Source organism: Caretta caretta, chromosome 5 (assembly GCF_965140235.1).
Source record: "Caretta caretta isolate rCarCar2 chromosome 5, rCarCar1.hap1, whole genome shotgun sequence".
NCBI classification, from domain to species: Eukaryota; Metazoa; Chordata; order Testudines; family Cheloniidae; genus Caretta; species Caretta caretta.
This window is the reverse complement of record NC_134210.1, coordinates 28029940-28056628: the sequence shown is the minus strand read 5'-3', so window position 1 is coordinate 28056628 and position 26689 is coordinate 28029940. Positions and strand designations below refer to the sequence as shown.

At 43.1% G+C, this 26689-nt stretch overlaps 1 protein-coding gene across 12 annotated transcripts in view; it reads right to left on the bottom strand.

Moving 5' to 3' along the window:
• OSMR (oncostatin M receptor) overlaps positions 1-26689 on the bottom strand; it is a 68498-nt gene that overhangs the window by 17053 nt on the left and 24756 nt on the right. For 10 of the 12 annotated variants that reach the window (XM_075128438.1, XM_048851189.2, XM_075128442.1 and 7 more), the window contains 6 exons: positions 22502-22665; positions 13881-14049; positions 8597-8884; positions 7139-7268; positions 2620-2783; positions 1012-1157 (listed from right to left, as the gene is read on the bottom strand). In XM_075128438.1, coding sequence (XP_074984539.1) covers positions 1012-1157; positions 2620-2783; positions 7139-7268; positions 8597-8884; positions 13881-14049; positions 22502-22665 — 1061 coding nt within the window. Of the gene's footprint in view, positions 1-1011; positions 1158-2619; positions 2784-7138; positions 7269-8596; positions 8885-9725; positions 9807-13880; positions 14050-22501; positions 22666-24210; positions 24264-26689 lie in introns of those variants that run through there. The other 2 variants (XM_075128443.1, XM_075128446.1) reach the window with 2 other exon arrangements.

The following is a 26689-nucleotide window of genomic DNA, read 5'->3' as shown; positions in this document are numbered from 1 at the left end:
TAGAGGGCATCTGTGATTCCTTCCTTTCCTGCTCCTCATCCAACCAGGTTGTCACTAAATCTTGTTGCTATTTCCTCCACAACATTTTAAAAACACTTGTCCATGGCCCGATTCCCTTCCCACCACCGAGACACATGCACCTTCCTCACCTGAAGCCTCGATTATTGCTTCTCCCAAGATTTCCAGTGACTGGAAAGTGAAAGTTCAAATTGGAAACAAATGCCCATTTTTAAGTGAAGGTTATTAACAACTGGGACAGCTTGCCTGCTGATGTCTTTCTACAAGTTTTGTTCTTGTTTAACCATGTTGGGCTAGATGCAGAAATCATTGGGTGAAATTCTATGGCCTGTGTTATGCACAAGGTCAGACTAGATGACAACAGCGGTCCATTTTGACTTTAAATATCTATTAATTATGCAACTGCTACGATTCTCTTCCTCACTTGCTCAGACCACATCACTCACTACTAAAGTCTCTCCATTGGCTCTGTCCCAACCTAGCTCTTGAATTTCATCTCTCATCAGATCTCTTTTGCTGCTCCTACAGAGACTCAATAATTTGTATGTTCTCAGTGGCCTTTGCAGTGGTGGTGTAGCCATGCTGGTGGCAGGATATGAGACAAACAAGGCAGGGGAGATAACATCTATTGGTGGTGTGATACTCTGATTATCTTCTCTAGACATGAGGAAGAGCTCTGCGAAGCCTGAAAATTTGTCCCTTCTACCAACAGAAGTTGATCTAATAAAATATATGGACCTCACCCACCTTGCCTCTCACAATAGCTTTGTCTCTCACCTGGTCTCCACCAACACTGACAGCCTCAAAGACCTGAACATTTCTCCTAGAATGTGATTCCATCACACATATTGTGCACGTTTGGCATTCCACCTACTAAGGGCCAGTGATTCACCCACCCACTACCGATGGCATTAAAAACCATGATACAAATATACTATACTCCATACCCCAAAACCCCAGTTGCTTGTTTAGACTGAAACTTAAGTTTCTTACCAGTTCCACTTGCCCACTTGGGTGGCGATTTTCAATCTGACATAGCAGCTTAATTGCTTTGTACTTGGGCTGCATACGCCAGTATAAACTGACTTCTGTGGCTTTCATATGTTCCACAGAAAGGTCAGAGGGGGGATATGGATGAACTGCCAAAGGGAAAGATAAGTTAGATTCTGAAAAACTTGAATTCAAGAACTTTCAAAATGTTCTCATTGAGCAATGAAAGTGAATACGAGGCTTAGTCTAGGATTTCCTCATTACATCTCTCCCAGTGGGATTCCAGGCAGAGAGACATATGTATTAGTAAAAATAAGTGATGCTTTTAGAAATTGAGTCTTTTATTGTTTATCTACTTCTCTAGTGGGGCTCTGCATCCCAGAAGTAGTTCACTGGACTTGGAGCCAAAGACCTGCAGTTCTATTCACCACTCTTCTATTGACTGAATGTGAGCAGATCAATTAAACTTTCTGTGGCTCAGCTTCTGCATCCAAAAAAAGGGCCTACTTCTATTCATCTTCCCTTGTTAAAGTCCTTTGAGATCCTCAGATGATATGTGCTCTATAAGCAGTATTAGGCTAGATGGTGTCCAAATCTGACCCTTGAATGCTTCCATTATTGATACTGCAGAGCTACAATATAGGGTGTAAATTTTGTTTTGCTTTATTTGCTAATGTTTTTTAAATCCGCAAAAAATCTACAGCAAATATCTGTAGCAATAGAAAAATGGCAAGACTTGCCTAAAAAGACTGGTTAGAAGAGCACTCAAGCTTTATGCCATCAGAAAGAGACAGCTAGTATTGTTACAAGAAGCACCCACAATTCCTAGAACTGAAAGCAGTTGGAGAAAGAAACTCATTTTCTTGTGTTTTCAGTGTGTTTCCTTTATGCATTTGAAAGCATTTTGTGTACAGTCAATTTTTCTGCTTCACTTATGGTAAATTGCTCTTCTTGTCTCATGCACTAGCATGTTGGTACTCCTGTCATCCACTGCTCCTGGGGGGCATATGCCCACTCCCTCAGGCGCTGTAATAATGCGTTTACCACTCAAATGCCAATCATTATGAGGGAATCATTCATTCTAGTGCCAAAATCATGTCCATCCCACACAAATTTGGTGTCCTCTCCCTTTTGTTCTTGAAGATTTACATCAGAAACGTGTAATTGTGAAACTGTGGTGTCAAAGTTCTGTACAACAAAGGAATGATCCCACAGCACTTCGTTTCCTGAGTGGCTCCTTTTTTTGTGCCTCTCATTTAGGCCCTTTGTTGCATATCACTCCCCACATTTGGACATTTGGCAGATTCTGAGGCCACAAAAGGGATCATTTTGATCACTTAGCTCTCAACCTGGAGATCGGATTGTGTTCATCAGTAACAGCAGCTGCAAAACTGAAACTGAAGAGGGAGCAGGCAAGTGTGGGCACAGAGAAGATGGGAATCAGGGCAAGCTGGGAAGGAAAAATCATTTATCTTTAAATCTGAGAGGTTTTCAGACAATACTGCCCCATAGAGAAATAGGACAGGCGGCCCCAGAATGTTTCATGGTGGTGATCTTCAGCCTACCCAAAAGACCCTTCAAAACATCAACAAGGAGCAGAAAAACCCTTACCTCTGTGAGCTACATCAAGGACAAAATTAGCACTTCTCTTTCCAAGAGGGTTTTGGGCAGTCAGTGTTAGGTTGTATATCATCTGCTGGTCTATAGCCCAAGAACAATGGATGGGTTCTAGATAGTGTGCTGTTTCTTGGTAGCAAAATGTTTTTTGGGAAAACCTTTCAAGAGAGAGGAAAAAGTCATTGGTTTATTTTTCTTTGGTTTAAAATCATAGATGCTGCAGAAGCGCAATAATGGATTCAGAAACTGTGATGCCTATCTAGAACAGAACTAAAACTTAAATAAAAATAGTTGTTGTATGTGCATAATTCTCTATCAACAAATGTAACAGAAATAGTAATTTCTATTATATTTTAAAAGAACTGTGGTATAAAGGAGGGTACCCAGGAGTGGTTTATTTGAAAAGCAAAAGGCTTTCAGAAGTTGGTAAGCAACTGTGGCTGATTATCTAATGAGGTTGTTTAGGTGATCTAATACTTCTATCTTGTTTCATGGGCTGACTGTTCATGCCACTCAGTATTCTGCAGGAGATCTGTGGGGATGGAGAATTGGATGAATTCCCCATGTTCTTGCTGTTGACCACAGAAAACTTCCATGGGAGTTAAATGCTAAAATTCTGACCAATTTTAGAATTGGTCTTGCACTTCTGCACTTGTGCAAGACGGTTCAGTACAGCCCATAAGTATTTTCAGTACTGTTGGCTTTTCAGCAGAGGTTAAGCTGTTATACTGAATGGATTGAACTCACATGCACAAAGTTACTCATGTCTATAGCTGTTTGTAGGATCCAGGCCATAGAACACTGATGCTTTCCAGACTGTCCAACAACTGTGTGTGTGTGTGGGGGGGCATGGCATAGGCATAGTTTGACTGCTATTTTGTGGGGGAGGTACGGCATGCACACTGAAGCCAGTTCCCCTGGTTCACTGTCTCTTTCCCCCATCTGGAGTGATACCTAGGCTGCCAGTGCTGGGGGGGAGAAGGACCGGCTTAATGGGGGAGCACCATCTGCTGCATGTGACCCTGGGTGCCCCCACATGCCTCGCCTCTGTTTGGGGGGAAATGCTGCCCAAACTACACCTATGGGGAGGGTGGGTATGGGATGTGGGGGGGAAAGGGGCTGGGATGAGTTTGTGCAAGTAAATGTGTGTAGTCTCTAAACAAAAATTAATTAGCAATGCCTAATCTTAGGCAGGGCTAGAAGGGGGAAAATTAGTGTGGCTCACTCTGAGAACAGATCTGGGCTTCTGGGCTGTCTGACTACAACAAGATGGTCCTGGTGATGTCAAGGAACTATGACGTGATCGGAATAACAGAGACTTGGTGGGATAACTCACATGACTGGAGTACTGTCATGAATGGTTATAAACTGTTCAGGAAGGACAGGCAGGGCAGAAAAGGTGGGGGAGTAGCACTGTATGTAGGGGAGCAGTATGACTGCTCAGAGCTCCGGTACGAAACTGCAGAAAAACCTGAGTGTCTCTGGATTAAGTTTAGAAGTGTGTGCAACAAGAGTGATGTAGTGGTGGGAGTCTGCTATAGACCACCGGACCAGGGGGATGAGGTAGATGAGGCTTTCTTCCGGCAGCTCACGGAAGCTACTAGATCGCATGCCCTGATTCTCATGGGTGACTTTAATTTTCCTGATATCTGCTGGGAGAGCAATACAGCGGTGCATAGACAATCCAGGAAGTTTTTGGAAAGCGTAGGGGACAATTTCCTGGCACAAGTGCTAGAGGAGCCAACTAGAGGGGGCGCTTTTCTTGACCTGCTGCTCACAAACCGGGTAGAATTAGTGGGGGAAGCAAAAGTGGATGGGAATCTGGGAGGCAGTGACCATGAGTTGGTTGAGTTCAGGATCCTGACGCAGGGAAGAAAGGTAAGCAGCAGGATATGAACCCTGGACTTCAGGAAAGCAGACTTCGACTCCCTCAGGGAACGGATGGCCAGGATCCCCTGGGGGACTAACTTGAAGGGGAAAGGAGTCCAGGAGAGCTGGCTGTATTTCAAGGAACCCTTGTTGAGGTTACAGGGACAAACCATCCCGATGAGTCGAAAGAATAGTAAATATGGCAGGCGACCAGCTTGGCTTAATGGTGAAATCCTAGCGGATCTTAAACATAAAAAAGAGGCTTACAAGAAGTGGAAGGTTGGACATATGACCAGGGAAGAGTATAAAAATATTGCTCGGGCATGTAGGAATGATATCAGGAGGGCCAAATCGCACCTGGAGCTGCAGCTAGCCAGAGATGTCAAGAGTAACAAGAAGGGTTTCTTCAGGTATGTTGGCAACAAGAAGAAAGCCAAGGAAAGTGTGGGCCCCTTACTGAATGAGGGAGGCAACCTAGTGACAGAGGATGTGGAAAAAGCTAATGTACTCAATGCTTTTTTTGCCTCTGTTTTCACTAACAAGGTCAGCTCCCAGACTGCTGCGCTGGGCATCACAAAATGGGGAAGAGATGGCCAGCCCTCTGTGGAGATAGAGGTGGTTAGGGACTATTTAGAAAAGCTGGACGTGCAGAAGTCCATGGGGCCGGACGAGTTGCATCCGAGAGTGCTGAAGGAATTGGCGGCTGTGATTGCAGAACCATTGGCCATTATCTTTGAAAACTCGTGGTGAACCGGGGAAGTCCCGGATGACTGGAAAAAGGCTAATGTAGTGCCAATCTTTAAAAAAGGGAAGAAGGAGGATCCAGGGAGCTACAGGCCAGTCAGCCTCACCTCAGTCCCTGGAAAAATCATGGAGCAGAATCAATCCTGAAGCACTTGCATGAGAGGAAGGTGATCAGGAACAGCCAGCATGGATTCACCAAGGGAAGGTCATGCCTGACTAATCTAATCGCCTTTTATGATGAGATTACTGGTTCTGTGGATGAAGGGAAAGCAGTGGATGTATTGTTTCTTGACTTTAGCAAAGCTTTTGACACGGTCTCCCACAGTATTCTTGTCAGCAAGTTAAGGAAGTATGGGCTGGAAGAATGCACTATAAGGTGGGTAGAAAGCTGGCTAGATTGTCGGGCTCAACAGGTAGTTATCAATGGCTCCATGTCTAGTTGGCAGCCGGTATCAAGTGGAGTGCCCCAAGGGTCAGTCCTGGGGCCGGTTTTGTTCAATATCTTCATAAATGATCTGGAGGATGGTGTGGATTGCACTCTCAGCAAATTTGCGGATGATACTAAACTGGAGGAGTGGTAGATACGCTGGAGGGGAGGGATAGGATACAGAAGGACCTAGACAAATTGGAGGATTGGGCCAAAAGAAATCTGATGAGGTTCAATAAGGATAAGTGCAGGGTCCTGCACTTAGGACGGAAGAACCCAATGCACAGCTACAGACTAGGGACCGAATGGCTAGGCAGCAGTTCTGCGGAAAAGGACCTAGGGGTGACAGTGGACGAGAAGCTGGATATGAGTCAGCAGTGTGCCCTTGTTGCCAAGAAGGCCAATGGCATTTTGGGATGTATAAGTAGGGGCATAGCGAGCAGATCAAGGGACGTGATCGTTCCCCTCTATTCGACATTGGTGAGGCCTCATCTGGAGTACTGTGTCCAGTTTTGGGCCCCACACTACAAGAAGGATGTGGATAAATTGGAGAGTCCAGCAAAGGGCAACAAAAATGATTAGGGGTCTGGAACACATGACTTATGAGGAGAGGCTGAGGGAGCTGGGATTGTTTAGCCTGCAGAAGAGAAGAATGAGGGGGGATTTGATAGCTGCTTTCAACTACCTGAAAGGGGGTTCCAAAGAGGATGGCTCTAGACTGTTCTCAATGGTAGCAGATGACAGAACGAGGAGTAATGGTCTCAAGTTGCAGTGGGGGAGGTTTAGATTGGATATTAGGAAAAACTTTTTCACTAAGAGAGTGGTGAAACACTGGAATGCGTTACCTAGGGAGGTGGTAGAATCTCCTTCCTTAGAGGTTTTTAAGGTCAGGCTTGACAAAGCCCTGGCTGGGATGATTTAACTGGGAATTGGTCCTGCTTCGAGCAGGGGGTTGGACTAGATGACCTTCTGGGGTCCCTTCCAACCCTTATATTCTATGATTCTATGGTGGGAACAGAATGAGCCATCCAGCCCTTTTGACAACAAAATAGTGAGTAACAGAGAATATATTTCGAGGACTCACTTGGACACTCAAAAAGCTTTGACAAAGCCTCTCACAAGAAACTATTAAAGAAAATTAGTCAGTCCTGGTTAAAGAGGTAATTTATTAGTGTGATGGATCAGAAACTGGTGAGGAGACAAAACGAAGAGTGAGGCTAGTTGGTCAGTTTTCAACATGAGAAAGTGTTAATGGTGGGTGCTCCAAAGTCCTGGGCTGTTAAATCTTTGTTGTTTGAATGTATTGCTTAATGATCTGGAAAAGGGTGCAACTTCTTATAGCAAACAGAGAAAAATACTTTAATAGATTGTAAATAATAGATTCCAAGGGCAGAAGGGACCGTTGGATCATCTCGTCTGACCTCCTGTATAGTGCAGACCATAGAACTAATTTAATCAGTTGAGAAAACTTACCTTTCAAACAAGTGGTATTTTGTTGAATGAGCCCCATAAAGATAGGTATTTTTTCCTGGATTCCAAGTACAAGTTAATGTCTTAATGTCCCGAGTGTCACAGGAAATATCTTCAGGCTCATAAGGTGGTTCTTGTAATTAAAACCAAGGAGAAGATCAACATGACAAACTAACGATTAACATGTACAAAGCCTGGCTGACTACAGACATTATTATTTCAATTGCACTCATACAAAGACAGCCTCAGAGAAGAAAGCAGACTAAAATGTACTGTACTCTGAAAGATCACTGCACTCCAAACATGTTATTTATGTAAAATAAAGATCTATTCAATGTTTAGGGTGTCACCCAACTTAAAACTTACGTCTATACTTGGAGGGGAAACATTTTATGCTATGCTAGTATTATGCATATTCAGGCTGAATTCTTAGGTGACTGTGTTTGACCAGAAGAAGAGCTGTGTAAGCTCGAAATCTCTCTCTCTCTCCAATCTTGTTCAATAAAAGATCCTCACCCAGCTTGTCTGTGGTTGTTAATTCAGTGTTGTAGCTGCGTCAGTCCCAGGATATTAGAGAGACAAGGTGAGGTATCATCTTTTACTGGACCAACTTCTGTTGGTGAGAAAGACCAGCTTTCGAGCTTAGCCTCAGACCTGAAGAAGAGCTCTGTGTATGTCTACACTACAGCAGATGCAGCACCAAGAGAGCTCTCTCCTGTCGGCTCAACTCCTGCTTTAGCGAGAGGCGATAGCTATGTCTGACAAAGTGCTGACCACACCGGAGTTTAGATCAGTATAACTTTCGTCACTCAGGTGTGGATTATTTACACCCCTGAGAGATGTAACTTTTACCGAAGTAATTTGTTGTGGAGACATAGCCTGGGAAATGTATTCAGAATGTCATAGGGAAATACAAAGTAGAACAGATTGTTTAGCATAAGTAGTTAACACACATTTCAAGGGACTGTTCAAGGTGAAGTGGCCTGTTAACACCCCTCCAGTTGGGAAGGAAGGCAGCTGCAGGGGGAAAAGGAGGGGTTGTTAATGGGTTGTAAATTGCTGTAATAAGCCATAAATCCAGTGTCTTTATTCAGTCCATGATTTTTAGTATCTACCAAAGTTATTAATTTAAGCTCCCTGGTTTATCTGTTTGCTAAAGCATTAATAGGTTTTGGGATTCATCCATGAACCTCTTTTAGTCAAAATCTACTTGCACTCTTTAAACTTGAAAACAAAGTTTTCTCTTTCTTCTCTGGAATGTGTAATGTAAGGACATGCTGTTGGAGCCAGTTCCTCAGCTGGTGTAAATAGGCATAGCTCCACTGAGGCCACCAGAGCAATGTCAATTTATAGCTGCTCAGAACCGACCCCTTGAACTTTACAAGTGATTTTTGTAGAGCGCAATCCCTCCCACACGCATCAGCAACAGAAAAAGAGACCCAAAGCAAAGTGTGTACTTACTGCCCACAAAGAGAAGCGTTGCACTGTATTTTTTGTTTTCTTTACCAGAGATTTTACAAAAGACAGGAATGCCAGGCACTTCTGCATGCAACACCTTCTTCATAGTAATCACCATGTTTTGCTGGCTGGTGTTTGAATCTGGGTAATAATAATCAGTGTAATTAAACAAAAGATACTCAATTCTGCTATCTTTGCCTCCAATGCAGCAAAAAGTGACATTTGAACCTTCCTCTACAACTTTATCTTCTGGGAAGATGTATGGTGTGTTGTCATCTGAAGTATCTAGGCCTGCAAGATACAAAAGAATAAATCTTTTAACTTGAATATTCTTTCTTTATGCTGTGGAGTCTCTTGTGAGCAGTCTACCCCATGACTAGATAGCTGAGAAAGCACTAGGGACAAGTTTTCCAAAGGGTGTTCAAGATAGGTGATTGTGACTTTGAATGCATAACTGGGCATTTGCACACATCTGGTAATTGTACCTCAACTATCAACATGCAAACATCCATTTGTACACCCTCCTGTGATGTTCTCCCACTTCAGTCCTACTTAAACCCGTAAGATATAAAACTTAAGTGGTGCATGAGCCTTTGTACAGTGGTGAATTTCACCCCCTAGGACCTGATCCAGATCCCAATGAAGTCAATGGAAAGACTCCCATTAACTTGGCATGCATCCGACGAAGTGGGTATTCATTCACGAAAGCTTATGCTCCAATACGTCTGTTAGTCTATAAGGTGCCACAGGACTCTTTGCCCCATTAACTTTAGTGAGCTTTACATCTGGCCTCTAACACAGGATTTGTACATACGATTTTGCAAAGGCAAGCTGGGATGATAGGTGTGAACATTTCTTCCTTAATGACCAGGAAATGGTGTGTTTGATCCCTATCCAATGTTAATTCATAAATGGATCCCTTATGGCTTCAGTCTAACAAGCATAAAAAGATTTCATCCATTAAAAGGTGAGTTTGAAAAGCTTGTTATCTGCCAAGACCCAAGTTAAGGGCTCTGTGCTTCCCCTGCTACATTTGGTAACATTTCTAGTATCTAAATCCAAGCACGACCTGTGCAAACCTGAACCAGTGTGGATAACTAAACTTGGCAGATAAAAAGCTTTTCAAACTCACCTTTTAATGGACGAAATCTTTTTATTCTTGTTAGACTGAAGCCATAAGGGATCCATTTATGAATTAACATTGGACAGGGATCAAACACACCATTTCCTGGTAATTAAGGAAGAAAGTTTAGTGATCCTTTCAAAACACATTTTTAAAAATCATCTAAGTTCACCAGAAACTATGCTGTTCCAGTCAATCTGAAAGAACTAATCACTGCCTTGTATTCAGCCAATTTTTCCTGGGTTCTACGATTACATTTCACAGAAGTTCATTCAGAAGTGACGTAAGTAGTTGGTTTACTGCTAGTGTCTCTTGTCCTTAATATTAATTACGATTGCCAGACACAAACCTGTGAGAAACTAGTTAAGGTTATAAGTCTGTATCAAAACATAAAAAAAGAAAAAAGGAAAAAACTTACTAGAGAGCTGTAGTTGAAATCCTAACCCCCAACCTCATCCCTTCCCCATCCCACACCCACACTAATTAAATGATAAAAATGTCTAGAAATTCTAAATTAAGATTACATTTTTGAAAAAATGTAGAAATATTGAAATACAGAGTTAAGGGGTGAAATCCTGGCCCTAGTGAAGCAAATGGGAGTTCTACCATTGACTGCCATGTGGCCAGGAGTTCACCAAGGGAGCCTAAACCATTGTGGATCTAAGTCCCAGAAGACTTACAATAGAAACCTTGTTATAACCTTAGCTACAGAGAGATTTCTGTGTATTCATATTAAACTAGTACATGAATGCAGAGCCAAATCAACAATCTTGCTTTAGGAAAAAAGAAGCATAAAATATAAACTTCAGAGAAACATTAATAACTCTTGGTTCTCAGTATTAGTTTATATGAATACTACAGCCTGATGACAGTGAAGCAAGAATCACAGGTGGTTAATTTATGCCCCACATTCACAGAACACATGATGCTGTTACAAATTTTGTGAAATTGTTGAAGTGATTCTGCACTGAGTCCAAGAATTATTATGCAACAGCTTCCGAAGAGACATTTTCTTCCTAGAAGAGCCTTAATCAAAGGAACAAGTCAGACTTCAGTGGTAAGGATATTACACCTTCCTTGTTTACTACAGCAGCATTGCCAAGGACATCACGGATATACAATGAAGTAGGACTAAATTTATCCTCAAAGACTAAGGCCTTGTCTACACTGGCACTTTACAGGGCTGCAACTTTCTTGCTCAGGGGTGTGAAAAAACACCCCCCTGAGCACTGCAAGTTTCAGCGCTGTAAAGTGCGAGTGTAGACAGTGCACCAGCGCTGGTAGCTACTCCCCTCGTGGAGCTGTTTTTTTTACGGTGCCACAACTATACAGCCATGTTAAAGCACTGCTGCAACAGTGCTTTAATGTTGCTAGTGAAGACATGCCCTCAGAGCTAGGAAAAGAAGCAAGAGTTCCTGGCTCTACCCAGCAGCTATCTTTCTTCTCTGCTTTTATACAGTAATACTCCTATCTGTTGTTTTAATTTGCGGACTACAGTTTTTCTAATGAGATTAAACAATACTTGGAAGTTCTATCATTTTTCTAGGACATTAAAAACATTTTAAAAAATGCACTAAATGACACAATTGTTCAAACCTAGAGGAAACTAGGGTGATAAGTAATAGCTAATGTGAATTTGTCAAAAACAAATCATTCCAAACCAATCTAATTTCCTTCTTTGACAGGTTTATGGCCTATTCAATAGCGGGGAAGCAATAGATACAATATATAAGGAAGGTTTTTGGCACAGTCCTACATGACATTGTCATAAGCAAACTAGGGACGGTGGTCTAGATTAAATTACTATAAAGTGGATGCACAACTGGCTGAAAAATTATACTCAAAGAGTAGTTTGAAATGGTTTGCTGTTAAGCTGGGAGGATGTATCAAGAGGGGTCCTGCAGAGGTCTGTTCTGGGGCCAGTGCCATTTAGTATTTTCATTAATGATTTAGATAATGAAGTAGAGAGTATATTTACAAAATGTGCAGATGCACCAAGCTGGAAGGGGTTGCGAACACTTTGGAAGACAGGATTAGAATTCAAAATGATCTTGATAAACTGAAGAATTGGTCTGAAATCAACAGGATGAAATTCCATAAAGACAAGTGTGAAATATTTCACTTAGGAAGAAAAGGATCTGGGGGTGATAGTGGATCACAAATTGAATACAAGGTGTCAATGTCACAGAGCATCAAATGTAAGGCACAGGAGGTAACTGTCCCAGCACTGGTCAGTACTGTGTCCAGTTCTGGGCACTACATTTTCAGAAAGATGCGGACAAACTGAAGAGTGTCCAACAAAAAATGGAAAAAGGGCTGGAAAATGTATGAGGAAAAATTGAAAACTGAACATGTTTATTCGAGTCAAGAGAAGGCAGAGGGGAGACCTGATATCTGGTTTCAAATCTGTCATAAAGAGGACAGTGATCAATTGTTCTCCATATCCACTGAAGAAAGGACAAGAAGTAAACATTCTAGTTTGCAATAAGGAAGATTTAGGCTAGATATTACGAAAAACTTTCTAACTATAAGGATGTTGTTGTTGTTCGTCCTTCGAGTTTGAAGATGACCATGACATCACTGATTGACTTGGTTTCTGTGAATACATGACTGTCTGATCAGGCCAATTTGAGGTCTGATCAGGCCAATGATTTAGTTGGGACTGGTCCTGCTCTGGGCAGGGGGTTGGACTAGATGGCCTCCAGAGGTCCCTTCCAATTCTGTTATTCTATGATTCTATGAGCTTTGAACTGTCTGTAGCAAACTGAACAAGAGATGCCACTATGGGTTACTTGATTAACAGTGGACATGCTGCTGTTGTGAGATTTATGCTGCTGGCACTTCTGTTCTGCCTCAGTAGTTCTCCTCTGCTCAGACTGGTGCTCCAGTATGGATGAGACTTCTCCAGGTAGAATGATCATGAGCAAGATCTTCCCAAAACTCTGTTGAAATGCCTCAAGGACAACTTCAGGGAGTCTTTGAAACATTTCTTCTGGCGTCCCTGACAGCACTTTCTCTGCTTTAGTTCACCATAAAAGATCTTTGGTAGTCACCCATCTGACATTCTGGTGACATGGCCTACCATCTCAACTGTGATTTTATCAACAGAGTATGGGTGCTTGGAATACCTGCCCATATGAGAATCTCCCTCTCTGGAACCCTGTCGTGCCATCTTATCCTCATCAGTCTCCTCAGACAGCCCATGTGAAAGTGATTCAGCTTCATAACATGGCGTCTATACACCATCTAGGTTTTTCATGCATACATCAAAGTTAGAAACATGATAGCTTTGTAGCTCATTATATATGATAGCTCAGTTTTGTTTGTTGACTAATCCCTGTGCACTCCCACACATTTGCACATAGGCCACACTAGCTTTGGCAATTCTGGTGCTGGTTTCACTATCAATATGAACTGCATGTGACAGTGTACTGCTGAGGTAGGTGAACTTGTCCAGTGACTGGAGGGTTTGGCCATGCACTGTGATAATAGGCTCTACATAAGGCTTTCTTGGTACAGGCTGGTACAGCACTTCTGTCTTCTTGATGTTGATTGAGAGACCAAAACTATAAGGATAGTTAAGCACTGGAACATGTTACCTAGGGGGGCTGTGGAATCCTTGCCAATGGAGATTTTAAGGCCAGGTTAGACAAACGCTTTACAGGGATGTGCTAAGTATACTTAATCCTGCCCCAGCACAGTGCTGAGGGGTGGGACAGGAGGGAAGGCGGAGGAGGACTAGATGACCTCATGAGGGCCCTTCCAGTCCCACATTTCTATGGTTCTATGAAACCATGCACACAAGTACAGCAGAACCCCATTTATCTGACCCTCCCTTAACTGGCTCCCTGCATTTACAGAACAAGCAGGACTCCAAGACCAGAAGCGGGTGATCTCTCCTGTGGCCACTAGATGGCGCTGCAGCATCACATTTTTCCATTGTCTGGTTTATCCGGATTTTTGCTTGTCTGATCTAGCCCGGCCTATCCCAATTAAATCAGATAAACAGGGTTCTGCTGTATTAGCAGTATATTCTAAAATGGTCCATTGATGTTGCATAGCCACTGCTGACATGAACTCCAGTATTTTACTGGCTTTACACTAGCAAATTAAACCACAGCATTAAATCAGCAAGGAAATATTCCAAAGTCTTGCTTTGCTTACCCAGCACAGTCTCCCACTGACTCCAGCGACTCCAGAGTTTAGAGAATCTTTCATCATTCACCATGCTCCTGATTCTTACAGAGTGGGACAAGCATTCCAAAGGTAATTCTGAATCCCAACTCCAGTGCAGAGTTTTTTTCAGTTTACTGAGAGTTGTGTTATAATACTCCTAAAAACAAACAATAGGTAAGCATGCTATTAAGGCGGAGTGTGGTGAACAAAGACACGTGTAGAATGCTTAGTTTGGAATTAGGTTTAGCTGTTACGACATAAGACAGGCTAGTAGGAGTTGCTGTTACCCTGGAATTGACATTCCTGTGTGTGCCCCAGAACTTGACAGTACCACAGTCAGCCATTTTGTATGTTCTGCCAGTGCCAACTGAAAACCAAACATCACATTGCTAGGAATAATCTTAGGCCTTTGTGACACAAGGTCAGACAGCTGCATGCTTGTAGTTTGTTAATCAGAATAATAAAATAGGACAAAAATTATTAAAAGTATGTCAATAGCAACCTGGGTTTAGGTGCCCCTGACATGTTGTTGTTAGGTAAAAATATTTTAAATATTTAAAATAAATTTATTAAAATTTTAAAAATTCTAAAACCAGTAGAGGTTGTTATGCTAACCGACTAGGAGTCACTATAGGTTATGTGCTTTGTTAAAGTTCGCCATAGAAATTAGGCAAAAGTAAATACCTCAGAGCAGTCTGAGGGAGCTTTTCTTCGGGCAAGGAGCTGACAGCTAAACTCCCCATCAGCTGTATGGGGAAAGGGCCCCGGAAACCTGGCTGTTTATCACTCAAAACCATCTCAGATTGTTGGTAACTATATCTGGAATTTCCTAAACCAAGTGTGTGTGTGTGTGTGTGTGTGCTTAATATCTAATAAATAGTAGTTTTAAATAAGAGCATGCTCCCTTATATCAATCATTTATCAGACAGAAGCACTGTGTTCCTATTAATTTATTCCTAACACAGCCTGAAAAAAAATGGTAAGTTACCACTGTTTTGGGTTCTGAAAACTCCAGGTAATATTGGTGGTGTAACTCCCTAAAGCTCCTTGAAAATCCCAGTTGTAATCCTGCATCTCAGATTTTCAGAAAAATTTGTGTGTAACTATGGACCTCATTTACACATGCATGATTACAGGCTTGATTCACAATCATATAGTTTCCACTCCATGCCGGTGCAATTCTACTGAAATCAATTAAGCTATGTCCGCATAAAATCAGAGTCATGCAGTGGTGGATCAGGCCCTGTATGTTCAAAAGCAGTAATTTCACTTTCAGGTGACCAATAGGTTGATTGTGCTTGCAGTTATGCTAATTTGCACACACACCATTCCACGCACAGCTGCACACTTGATAGTTTTCTGATCATCTGGAGGCTTATGTACATCCTCACTCTACACTACTACTATATATATCTGTATTGGTGGAGAATTAATTTTATATTTGACTGTAGTCCTCAGACTGAAAGAGAGCTGAAAGTCCTACAATGGGATGGGGAACAAAAGGCATGGTAGGAAATGGTTTAAAAGATACGGTGGGGCTTTGTAATCTGCAAAAAGTAATTTTAAAATATACTACTGTTGAAAGGATACTTATCTGTCTGACAGGTTTCAGAGTAGCAGCCATGTTAGTCTGTATTCACAAAAAGAAAAGGAGTACTAGTGGCACCTTAGAGGCTAACAAATTTATTTGAACATAAGTTTTCGTGAGCTACAGCTCACTTCATCGGATGCATTCAGTGGAAAATACAGTGGGGAGATTTATATACATACAGAACATGAAACAATGAGTGTTACGAGAGTGATCACTTAAGGTGAGCTATTACAAGCAGGAGAGCGGGGGCGGGGGAGGACCTTTTGTAGTGATAATCAAGGTAGGCCATTTCCAGCAGCTGACAAGAAAGTGTGATGAACAGTGGGGGGGGAATAAACATGGGGAAATAGTTTTACTTTGTGTAATGACCGATCCACTCCCAGTCTTTATTCAAGCCTAAGTTAATTGTATCCAGTTTGCAAATTAATTCCAATTCAGCAGTCTCTCATTGGAGTCTGTTTTTGAAGTTTTTTTGTTGAAGAATTGCAACTTTTAGGTCTGTAATTGAGTGACCAAAGAGATTGAAGTTGTCAAGGTTCCTCCCCCACTCTGAACTCTAGGGTACAGATGTGGGGACCTGCATGAAAACCTCCTAAGCTTACTTTTACCAGCTTAGGTTAAAACTTCCCCAAGGTACAAATTAATTTTACCCTTTGCCCTTGGAATTTCCATTGCCACCACCAAACTTTAACTGGGTTTACTGGGAAACGTAGTTTGGACACGTCTTTCCCCCAAAAATCCTCCCACCCCTTGCACCCCACTTCCTGGGGAAGGTTTGGTAAAAATCCTCACCAATTTGCGTAGGTGACCATAGACCCAAACCCTTGGATCTTAGAACAATGAAAAAGCATTCAGTTTTCTTACAAGACAACTTTTAATAGAAGTAAAGGAACCACCTCTGTAAAAGAATGGTAGATACCTTACAGGGTAATTAGATTCAAAACATAGAGAATCCCTCTAGGCAAAACCTTAAATTACAAAAAAGACACACAGACAAGAATAGTCATTCTATTCAGCACAGTTCTTTTATCAGCCATTTAAAGAAATCATAATCTAACACGTACCTAGCTAGATTACTTACTAAAAGTTCTAAGACTCCAATCCTGGTCTATCCCCGACAAAGACAGAATATAGACAGACCCACAGACCCTTTGTTTCAGTCCCTCCTCCCAGCTTTTGAAAGTATCTTGTCTCCTCATTGGTCGTTTTGGTCAGGTGCCAGCGAGGTTACCTTTAGCTTCTTAACCCTTTACAGGTGAGAGGATTTTTCCTCTGGGAAGGAGGGATTTTAAAGGGGTTTACCCTTCCCTTTATATTTATGACAGAAGTGTTCTCCAACTGGTTTTTGAATGTTATAATTCTTGACGTCTGATTTGTGTCCATTTATTCTTTTATGTAGAGACTGTCCAGTTTGACCAATGTACGTGGCAGATGGGCATTGCTGGCACATGATAGCATATATCATATTGGTAGATGTGCAGGTGAACGAGCCTCTGATAGTGTGGCTTATGTGATTAGGCCCTATGATGGTGTCCCATGAATAGATATGTGGACACAGTTGGCAACGGGCTTTGTTGCAAGGATAGGTTCCTGGGTTAGTGGAAGGATCTACAACCTATCCTGAAGGATGACCCATCACTCTCACAGATCTTGGGAGACAGGCCAGTCCTTGCTTACAGACAGCCCCCCAACCTGAAGCAAATACTCACCAGCAACCACACACCACACAACAGAACCACTAACCCAGGAACCTATCCTTGCAACAAAGCCCGTTGCCAACTGTGTCCACATATCTATTCAGGGGACGTTCTTGTCAAGTGCTGGAAATGGCCCACCTTGATTATCACAACAAAAGGTCTCCCCCTCCCCGCTCTCCTGCTGGTAATAGCTCATCTTAAGTGATCACTCTTGTTAGAGTGTGTATGGTAACACCCATTGTTTCATGTTCTCTATGTATATAAATCTCCCCAGTGTATTTTCCACTGAATGCATCCGATGAAGTGAGCTGTAGCTCATGAAAGTTTATGCTCAAATAAATTTGTTAGTCTCTAAGGAGCCACTAGTACTCCCTTTCTTTTTATCTGTCTATGAAAGTCAAGAGGATAGTGACTGTCTAAAATATACAATGGAAAAGACGTTGATGATAGCAAAGAGGTCTTAGGAAATCATTTATACAGAAAGTCAGTAGTTTTAATCCCATATAAAAGGGAATGATAACATACTAGCAAAATTAATGAAGGGCCGGACAGAGGCTGGTTCCTGCCTGGTGGAAGATCCCTTGCAATCTCACTCCCGACATCCTCCTGAGTACAGAGACCATGTGAGGCTATCCCTGCCAGTGCACATAGTGCACAGGAATAGCCCCTGGTGCTTACGACTCAAACTGATTCAAGGACCAGAATAGCCATGCAGGCAAACGTTGCTCTGTTTTCTGAAGGGGCGGGGGGTGCATTTTTCCCAGCATGCTGCAAGTCTGCACAACCCCAGTGCAGGAGCATGGCTCAAGGCCACGACAAAACAACCCACACACACACACTCCTAATTAAATTGCCTGCTGCAAGTGTACAGTTCAGAACGCTTCTCACTTTTTAAAAACAATAAACTGGGTCCAATCCTCAGCTGGTGTAAATCAGCATAGCTCCACTGACAGCTCTGACTAGGATTAGAATTCACCTATCTCTGTTCATAAGATAACACCTGGGCTTTCTTCAATAGCTTTGCTCCCCAGACTTTTACAATTGATTTCAGTAGTATTTTATGATTTAATGTTAGTTTTTAATTACAGGGAAACTCTTTAGCTTCTGTTCTGAATAGTATGCAAACTGTACTTGCTTCAATGTGAACTATATCACTCATCCACTGTATTATTATGGTACTTACTACTATTTTATTGTAAAGAAGAAAGAACATAAGCTGCTGGTACTGACACACAACAACTGACCAAATGGAGTTTGTATGTTAAGCTTTTACCCTATGCATTGGATACTAGTCATATAAATTCAGCCTACTGACCTGGGATTTACAAGCCTGTCAGTCTTTCGGTGGAAGACAAATCAAGCATACACCATGTTGATTTTGAATCCATCACTTCAATTTCTATGGGAAGTGATAATACCTAATGAGCTCCCATATTCTTCCCTAAATGGTAAATAAATCTAAATAACTATAATGAGTCTATTACTCTTTAAGTAAGGGTGCCACAAATGGCCATTTATTTTATACTGAAACATTAGCTTTATTGCTAGACTAATGGGACGCCATGTCTGTTTCCAAGCACTAGCTATTACCTTAATCAAGGCTATTTGTCCTCTTGGCATTAATCACATTTTTTTCCAAAATGGATCTACAGCCAAAACTCTCTCTTCCTAAGGCCTTGGCTATACTTGCAAGTTAGAGCACATTAAATCAACCCCGGGCGCCCTAACTCCTCAGGTGTCCACACTGGCAAGGCACTTAGAGCGCCCGGACTCTGCAGCTGAAGCGCTCCTGGTAATCCACCTCCACAAGAAGCATAAAGCTTGCTGTGCCCTGGCTGAAACGCCCGGGTGCCAGTGTGGATGATGTGTTGCATTACGGCGCTGTGACTGGCCTTCAGAAACGTCCCATAATTCCTTGAAGTCAAGTGGCCACTCTTGTCATTGTTTTGAACTCCGGCTGCAGGCATGCAGATATCCCCTTTCAAAGCTCCGTGTCTGACACCCGGCCTGCTTATCTGCTCCAGGACAAAGCAAACCATTACTGTGGAATGCTGCTGCTGCTAAGGCAGGCGTGTGGAGGTGGAGGGGGCTGATGTCTGGGTTTCCCCCTGCTGCTGTCTGAACTTACAAGACAGCATGCTGACATACTCTCTGCCCCCCAAAAGTCTCTCCCCCCCCATACAAACAACACACTCCCTGTCACACTCCAGCCTTCCCATTTGAAAAGCACGCTGCAGCCACTTGCACACTGGGATAGCTACCACAATGCACTGCTCTCTGTGGCGTTACAGAGCTGCTAATGTGGCCACGCCACTGCGCTTGCAGCTGACAGTGTAAACACACGGCAGCACTTTCCCTGCTTCTGTCTCCTGAGGGATGGTTTAACTCCTGGCGCTCTACATCTGCAAGTGTAGCCATGCCCTTAGATGCAAAAGGCCCAAAAGTCAGCTTAGCTTGTGTAAGGTATGAGAGTGATAGCGTTTCATTGGTAAGGAGCATCCTCTGTGCTGCATACACAAATTAGAGAGGTGTAAATGGCAATTTACTGTGAACCATACTCAGCCTGGGAGGCATTTTGCTTCCTTAAAACACAATGGGCAAAATCCTGGCCCTATTTAAGTTCCTGGGAGTTTTGCAATTCTTGCTTTCAGCTGTGTGGACCCTCCCTTCCTCTAGTATAGACTAGTTTTTAACAAGCATGATTCTGTATGTTGCATTCTTGATGTCCTAGCAGATGGGATTTTCAAAAGTATTCAGCATAAGTTCTAATTCTGCTCCCATTGACTTCAACAGAAGCAGAGTTCAATCAACACTGAATGCATCTAAAAATCCCACCCTTTCGGTCTATTCTCCTGGGTAGTGGCTTTCTTGTATAATAAACTGGCCTTGAGAATTAGAACATTCCTCAGATTTTTCTAGGTTTTTAACATCTGTGGTTAATATTCTCCCACATTTCAATCAACAGATGGTTTAAAAAAATATATTTAAAAGCCCTACAAACACAGATTTCAAAAATATCACTTTTGTTAAAGCACTTCTGGAGCATATTTGTTTCACACCAGCTTACTAGGCGATTTAACTTGGTCACTTGGAGCATAAGCTTAGCAGCAATTTTAGGCTATTCCCTCTTGATTATGTTGTGACATTCTATACCTTGGGGGAAAGTCCTGTAACCCCCATATTACTCATCTGTATATAATTGTGATATTGCGTATAAAGCGGGCCGTGTGCGGTATCAGGAAAAGGTTATGATCTGCTGAAACTCATTTTTTTTAATCTAAATGTGTCTATCATTAATGCATATGAAGTTATGAGAATGTGTTGTATGGTTGTCACTAAAATATGCTGTGGTTTTGGGAAGTGCCCAGATACTAGCTCTCCAGAAACAATGAAAAGGGAAGAGGTAACCAGTGCCCGGGTGAGTGCTGAACAGACATCACCAGCCACTGTCCAGCAGAGGAGTTACAATTCAATGACTCACTCACAGGAGACACACCCAGGGATTGCTTCACCTTGTTACTCAGCAATGCCCACCAGACATGCCTGGACTTGTGTTCTCCAAGCATATGGACGTAGGGTATAAAATAGAACACAGGGGGCCCATGCTTCACTTTTCTCCTTCCCCCACCTACGCTGCAAGCAACAAGGGCACTCAGAAGACTGAAGACTTCAACAAAGGAGACTGGCCCAGGTTTAAGGGACAAACCTGTATATTAAGGACTGTAATATCCAGTGGAGTGAGAAAAACTGCTTAATCGGGATGTTGCCCACTCTAATAGGGTTGACAGTTTAGACTGTTTGCTTATATTTTATTTTATTTTGGTAACTAACTGACTTTTTGCTTATCACTTTTATATTCACTTAAAATCTATCTTTTGTAGTTAATACATTTATTTAACTGTTTATCTTTACCAATGAGTTTGCCTGAAGTGTTTGGTAAGGGTGTTTGCTCAGGTTTACAAAGGCTGGTGTATATCCACTTTTCATTGATGAAGTGGTGAACCAATTAATAAATTTGCACAACTCGTCTTGAGCAGTGCAGGATGGTGTATTCCTGAGGTACAAGGCTGGGAGCTGGCGGGGTTTGGCTGGTGCCTTTCTCTGTGTGATTCATGAGTGGCTCTGGGGGCATTCATGCGATCTAGCTGGGTGTGGGGCTCCACATGTTGTTGTGCTGAGTGATCACAGCACCTGGAGGGGTTTGCTGCTTGTCACTAGCAAAGCATTGTGAGAGACAAGCCAGGCTGGAGAGTTAAGGGGGCACAGCGGTCCCGCAGTGCCAGGCTTCACCTCGGGGATCCCATCACACATGTATTCCCAGTGTGTGTTGATTCTCAGGAAGGCACAGAAAAATATACAAACAATGCAATGCACTGGATTCTGGTAGGTAATGCCTCAGAGGCAGCAGTGGCATCAACTGTTAAGGCCTATGCTTGCTCTTTCCTCGGCATGGAAAACAAGAAGGGCAATAGCCATCTAAAGTAGGTGAGTAGAAGAAAACAGGAATAAAATTCACAAATCAATAGTCAGGCTTGATGGCCTAGCTGTAGTGTGCTCACACACAGGAGACCAAAGCTTGTTTCCCCATTCTAGACTCATGTTTCTTGAGGGAAGCTATGAGAAACTCTAATGGAAATTATGTCTTATCTTTCTTAGCGAGAAGGATAGAGGTTCTAATAAGGGACCCTTAGTATGGAGTTTAGAGCAGTGTGGAGGAGTCCTCAAGGCACCTCATGCACTTGGGAGAAACCTTAGTAATGGACTTAGAACTCAATGATCCTTCTTAATATATTCTGTTTCCATGATCAGACGATGTTTCTATGTTAAACTGAGTGTAGCGCTAGTAAAATATATAGACCAGGGATCAGCAACCTTTGGCACACGGCCCATCAGGGAAATCTGCTGGCGGGCAGGGACAGTTTGTTTACCTGTAGCATCTGCAGGTTTGGCCAATCGCAGCTCCCACTGGCTGCAGTTCGCCATTCCAGGCCAATGGGGGCTGCGGGACACGGCGGCCAGCACATCCCTCGGCCCACGCCACTTCCTGTACCCCCAATGGCCTGGAACGGTGAACCACAGCCAATGGAAGCCATGATTGGCCGAACCTGCGGATGCTACACATAAACAAACCGTCCCGGCCCGCCAGCGGCTTTCCCTGACAGGCCGCATGCCGAAGGTTGCCAATCCCTGATGTAGACCTTTCTTTTGAAGCCTTGGACATGTCCATGTGACAAAGCTACCTCTACACATCAGAATGTTTGATTTTGATCATATTGATACATGAAGACATTTGAAATATATGTTTTTTAAAAGATACTTACTGTCCAGACAACATTCATTTCTTCAGTTCGACTAACTTGAATGTCAAAAACCATTTCTAGTTCAAACTTGTGGGCTGAGTCACTAACATCCCATTCCACCAACAAACGCTGCAGAGGCAAATTCTTGGAAACTTTAAGGAATGTAGGTGGAAATTCCTGGATTTCTGGAAGAATAAATATGGTTTAAAAATATTAACACTGATGCCTGTTTAACTCCATCAAATTTGTTTGAGCCAGGACAGGCTGTAATACCGGGGCCACTAGAGAAATGGCCTGTCAACATTTTCATCACAAACCTGAGAGTTCAAAAAGCTTCCTTTAGCCTCATTTCAAAATGAACTTAAAAGGACAGCTTTATGAAGACAAAACTGAGCCAAGATTTCCTTCTCATATGGAAAGTCTGACTCCACCTGGCAGCTCGACCAAGCTCCTCAGAGCATACCCCTCTTTTAATCTAATTGACCATACCTGGGCCCAGCCACATATCCCCTCACAGTCCCTGAACCTGGGGCATGCAGATGTTGACATTCCTCCTTTCAGGGCGACAGCAAATAATAAATTTAAAAACTACAAACAAATGTGAAACTAGAATGCTGTTGGATACCACCGTGTTTGTTCATGCTGATGTTCTATCTCTTTCCTCCATCCTGTGCCTGCTACGTACTGTACAAACACAGAACAAATAGACAGTCCCTCTCCCAAAGAACTTCTGTTCAAAGTATAAGACAAGAGACAACAGATGGATACGGAGGACATCGATGGGGGAGTACAAGAAAACAAAGTGACAGTATTGCTCAGCATGGCAGACAACGGTTTTAGCACACCAGAAACCTAATTGTTAAGGTTTTTTTGTAGGCTTCATGGCAGAAGAGTTTTAAGGAGAGATTTGAAGGTGGATAATGAATAAGTTTAAGATTTTGTCATGGTTATTTTTAGTAAAAGTCACAGGTAGATCATGGGCAATAAACAAGAATTCATGGAAGCCCGATCCCGGCCTGAGAGGGGGGCGCTGACAGCCCTGGGATGGGAGGGCTGACAGCCCGAGCCCTGCCACCCACCTGGGGGCAGGGGAGGTACACTGATAGCCCAACCCCTGAAGTCACGGAGGTGCCCTCTTTTAAGCCTAATTAGGAGTCAGCGGGCCCCACACAGGTGCATTGGCCTCTTCCCTCATAAAGGGCCAGTGGCACCCTGTGACATTTAGGCACTATCATAATAAAAACAATAATAACTCCACAGATGGGGATGATCTATAAGCGTCATAGCATCTATCTAACATTTATTCTCTGTGAAAGCTGAGAGGGAATTGCCACTGTATTTCAGCCCAGCAATTAGTATATTAGTACTGTCTGGTTGTAAAGAGTTCTAAATGACTAGAAAGTGCTGAGTTTTAGTTAGGTTTCCTACCTCACTACTTTCTCCTTCAGGTTTTTTCATATAAAGAATCATCCTTATTCCCACCCAACTAACTACTGGGGTCCTTCACCCCCATCTTTTCTTCCTCTGCATCTTGTTTCTGGGCAGTATTATTTGCAAACACAAATTCAACCAGTGACTCACAGGTTTGGAGCAGAGAGATAGGATCTATCTCTTTCTGTCCAAGCTAAAAATCTCAGCTTGTCTGTCTGACATCTCCTAATGGATGTCTAAGCCCACCATGACCAAAGCAGAGCTTTTAATCCCTCCCCTTCCATACTTTCTCCTCTAACCTCATTTCTCAGTCACTGTGGTCAGTGCCACCATCCTCTCTGGATGCATCTGAAGAAGTGAGTTTTTTATCCACAAAAGTTTATGCTCAAATAAATCTGTTAGTCTTTAAGGTGCCACCGGACTCCTTGTTACCATCGTCTCTGTCACTCAGCCTGTGTTCCCGGTAAAGCTGCGCACTTGAGTGGCTGCCCTGGAGAGATTTAAGTGCCACTCAGCTGATTAGGAGAGCCCTCACAGCTGGCATCATGTGTTCAGGTACCCCTCCCCCCATGTTGCTCCGTCCTGCAGCTGCTCCCCTGGCTGTGCAGGGGGGGAGGGTGCTGATGTCAGGGTGCCCCCCTGTCCCCCACCCCATCTCCACAGAGCAGGGGAGACTGCCTGACTTGGGACTCAGAGCTGTTGCAGGGAAGGGTTGAGTGGCTGAGTGCCTTTTTTAAAGAGACAGTACATGTTTCTGAGATTTCCCCAGCAGCCACTCACACAGTCTCTCTCTCTCCCTCCCTATGTACCCCATCTCCACGGAGCAGGGGAGGGGAGACAACAGGGCTAAGGACAGAGCCCGAGAGCTTTCAGTGAGTGTCTTAAAGAGACAGCGCAGCGTGTCTCTCAGAAACTTTCCCAGCAGCCAGCACACACACTGTCTCTGTGACATGCACACACTGTGTCACACATTGTCTCTGTCAAACACACACGCTGTCACACACACACAATCTGTCACACATGTCACATTGTGTCACACACACACTGTATCAGTCACAAACTCCGTCATACACTGTCACAGTGTTACAGACACTATCACACACGCACACACACTGTATCAGTCACACATACACTCTCTCTGTGTCAGTGTGTCTCACACACACTGTCACGCACACACACACTATGTCAAACACACAAAAACACAATCTGTCACACACACACACTGTCTCTGTGTCACACTCACCTCCCAACACATACTTGTATTGTTGTTGTTGGTACTTCCTGCAATGCACATATATTCTCTATAATTTAATTCTTTCAAAGTGTGTTATTTTAGTGTTTTGACTGGTCTAGGTATTTCATCATTTTTATTTCTCTTACACTGAAATTTAATTCTTTGAATAGTGAGTTGTAAAATGCCTAACCAGTTCTGACTGGAGTACTTGTCCCTATTTAACTTTTTTTAAATGTATATTATATCTAGGTTTTTTGTTTCTACTGGTGGCGCACATCCACACATAGCTCGGTGCAATAACAAAATTTATTCCATACATGGATGGAAAAAATTAGAGGGAACATTGCTAACCTGGACACCCTCTTCAACTCAGATCTCACTCTAAAGCCTCACATCCAGGCCATGTCTAAATCTTGCTTATTCTTCCTGCATAATATCTCTAAGATCTGGCCTTTCCTATCCATCCACACAGTTAGATCTCTCATCCAGGCCCTCATTATCTTGTATCTTAATTACTGTAACATCCTGATCTCTGGCCTTCACAAATGCAGTCTTGGCCCACTTATATCCTAGCTTGTCACTTTAATCATGTCACCCCTCTTTTGCATCCCTTCACTGGCTCCCCCTACTGCATAGCATCAAGCACAAACTACTTGCCTTCACATTCAAGCTCCTTCATGGCCTATTCCCAATGCCACTTATCTCTCACACACTATCACAATGTTGGCACCAACCTTCACTCTGCCAATACTGGCAGTCTCCATCATCCACTTGTTAAACAAGCACCTTTGTACTTTTTCCCATGCTGCCTGTAACAGGATAACTGTACCCTTAAAGGTAGTAGGGACTAGATGTCAGTCAATCCTTGCTCGGTGGTATGTCTGTTTAAGGTCTTTGGGATTACTGGAGATGAAGAAGACCTAGAGAAGGGCAGAGGCAGGTGTTGAGAGAGGATGGTTATCCCAGATGAATGCTTGGAGAAGACCCAGGTTACTGTATCTTTAAGAGTTTGGGACCTGACCCCTCTCTGCCCAGAAATTACAAAGGGAGGCCAGGTGGGGAGAAGCTAGTTATAGGGCTGCAACAAGCCTGACAGAACAGACGCGGCCCCTGAGGAGTTGTAGGAGTCCTAAATGAAGAAGGGTGGGGGCTGAGCTGTGTTTTTGGGAAAAGACTAACTAAATAAGACTGCATGGGGGGAACCTTGTTTAAGTACTCTGCCCTGAGAGCAAGTCATTATAAAGAACTAAGATGAAACTGAGGGCAGGGTGCCTGCCGGGGTAGACAAGAGAGGGTTCCCTGGGACGGCATCCATCCACAACCGGCGTAGTTGCCGGGATCCAAAACGCCTTCCCATAAAGAAAGAATGACTGAGTGATAGAGCATGGATACCTTCTTTGGCAGGCAGATGTTCCCCCTCCCCAGGTGGCATATAGAGGGGGAGCAACAACCTTGGGAGTGTCAGCAGCAGCAGCATGTCAAAGAGGTCCAGTGACCGGGAGAATTCGGCTGCTATGGATACTGACAAGGAAAAAGGTGAGGGG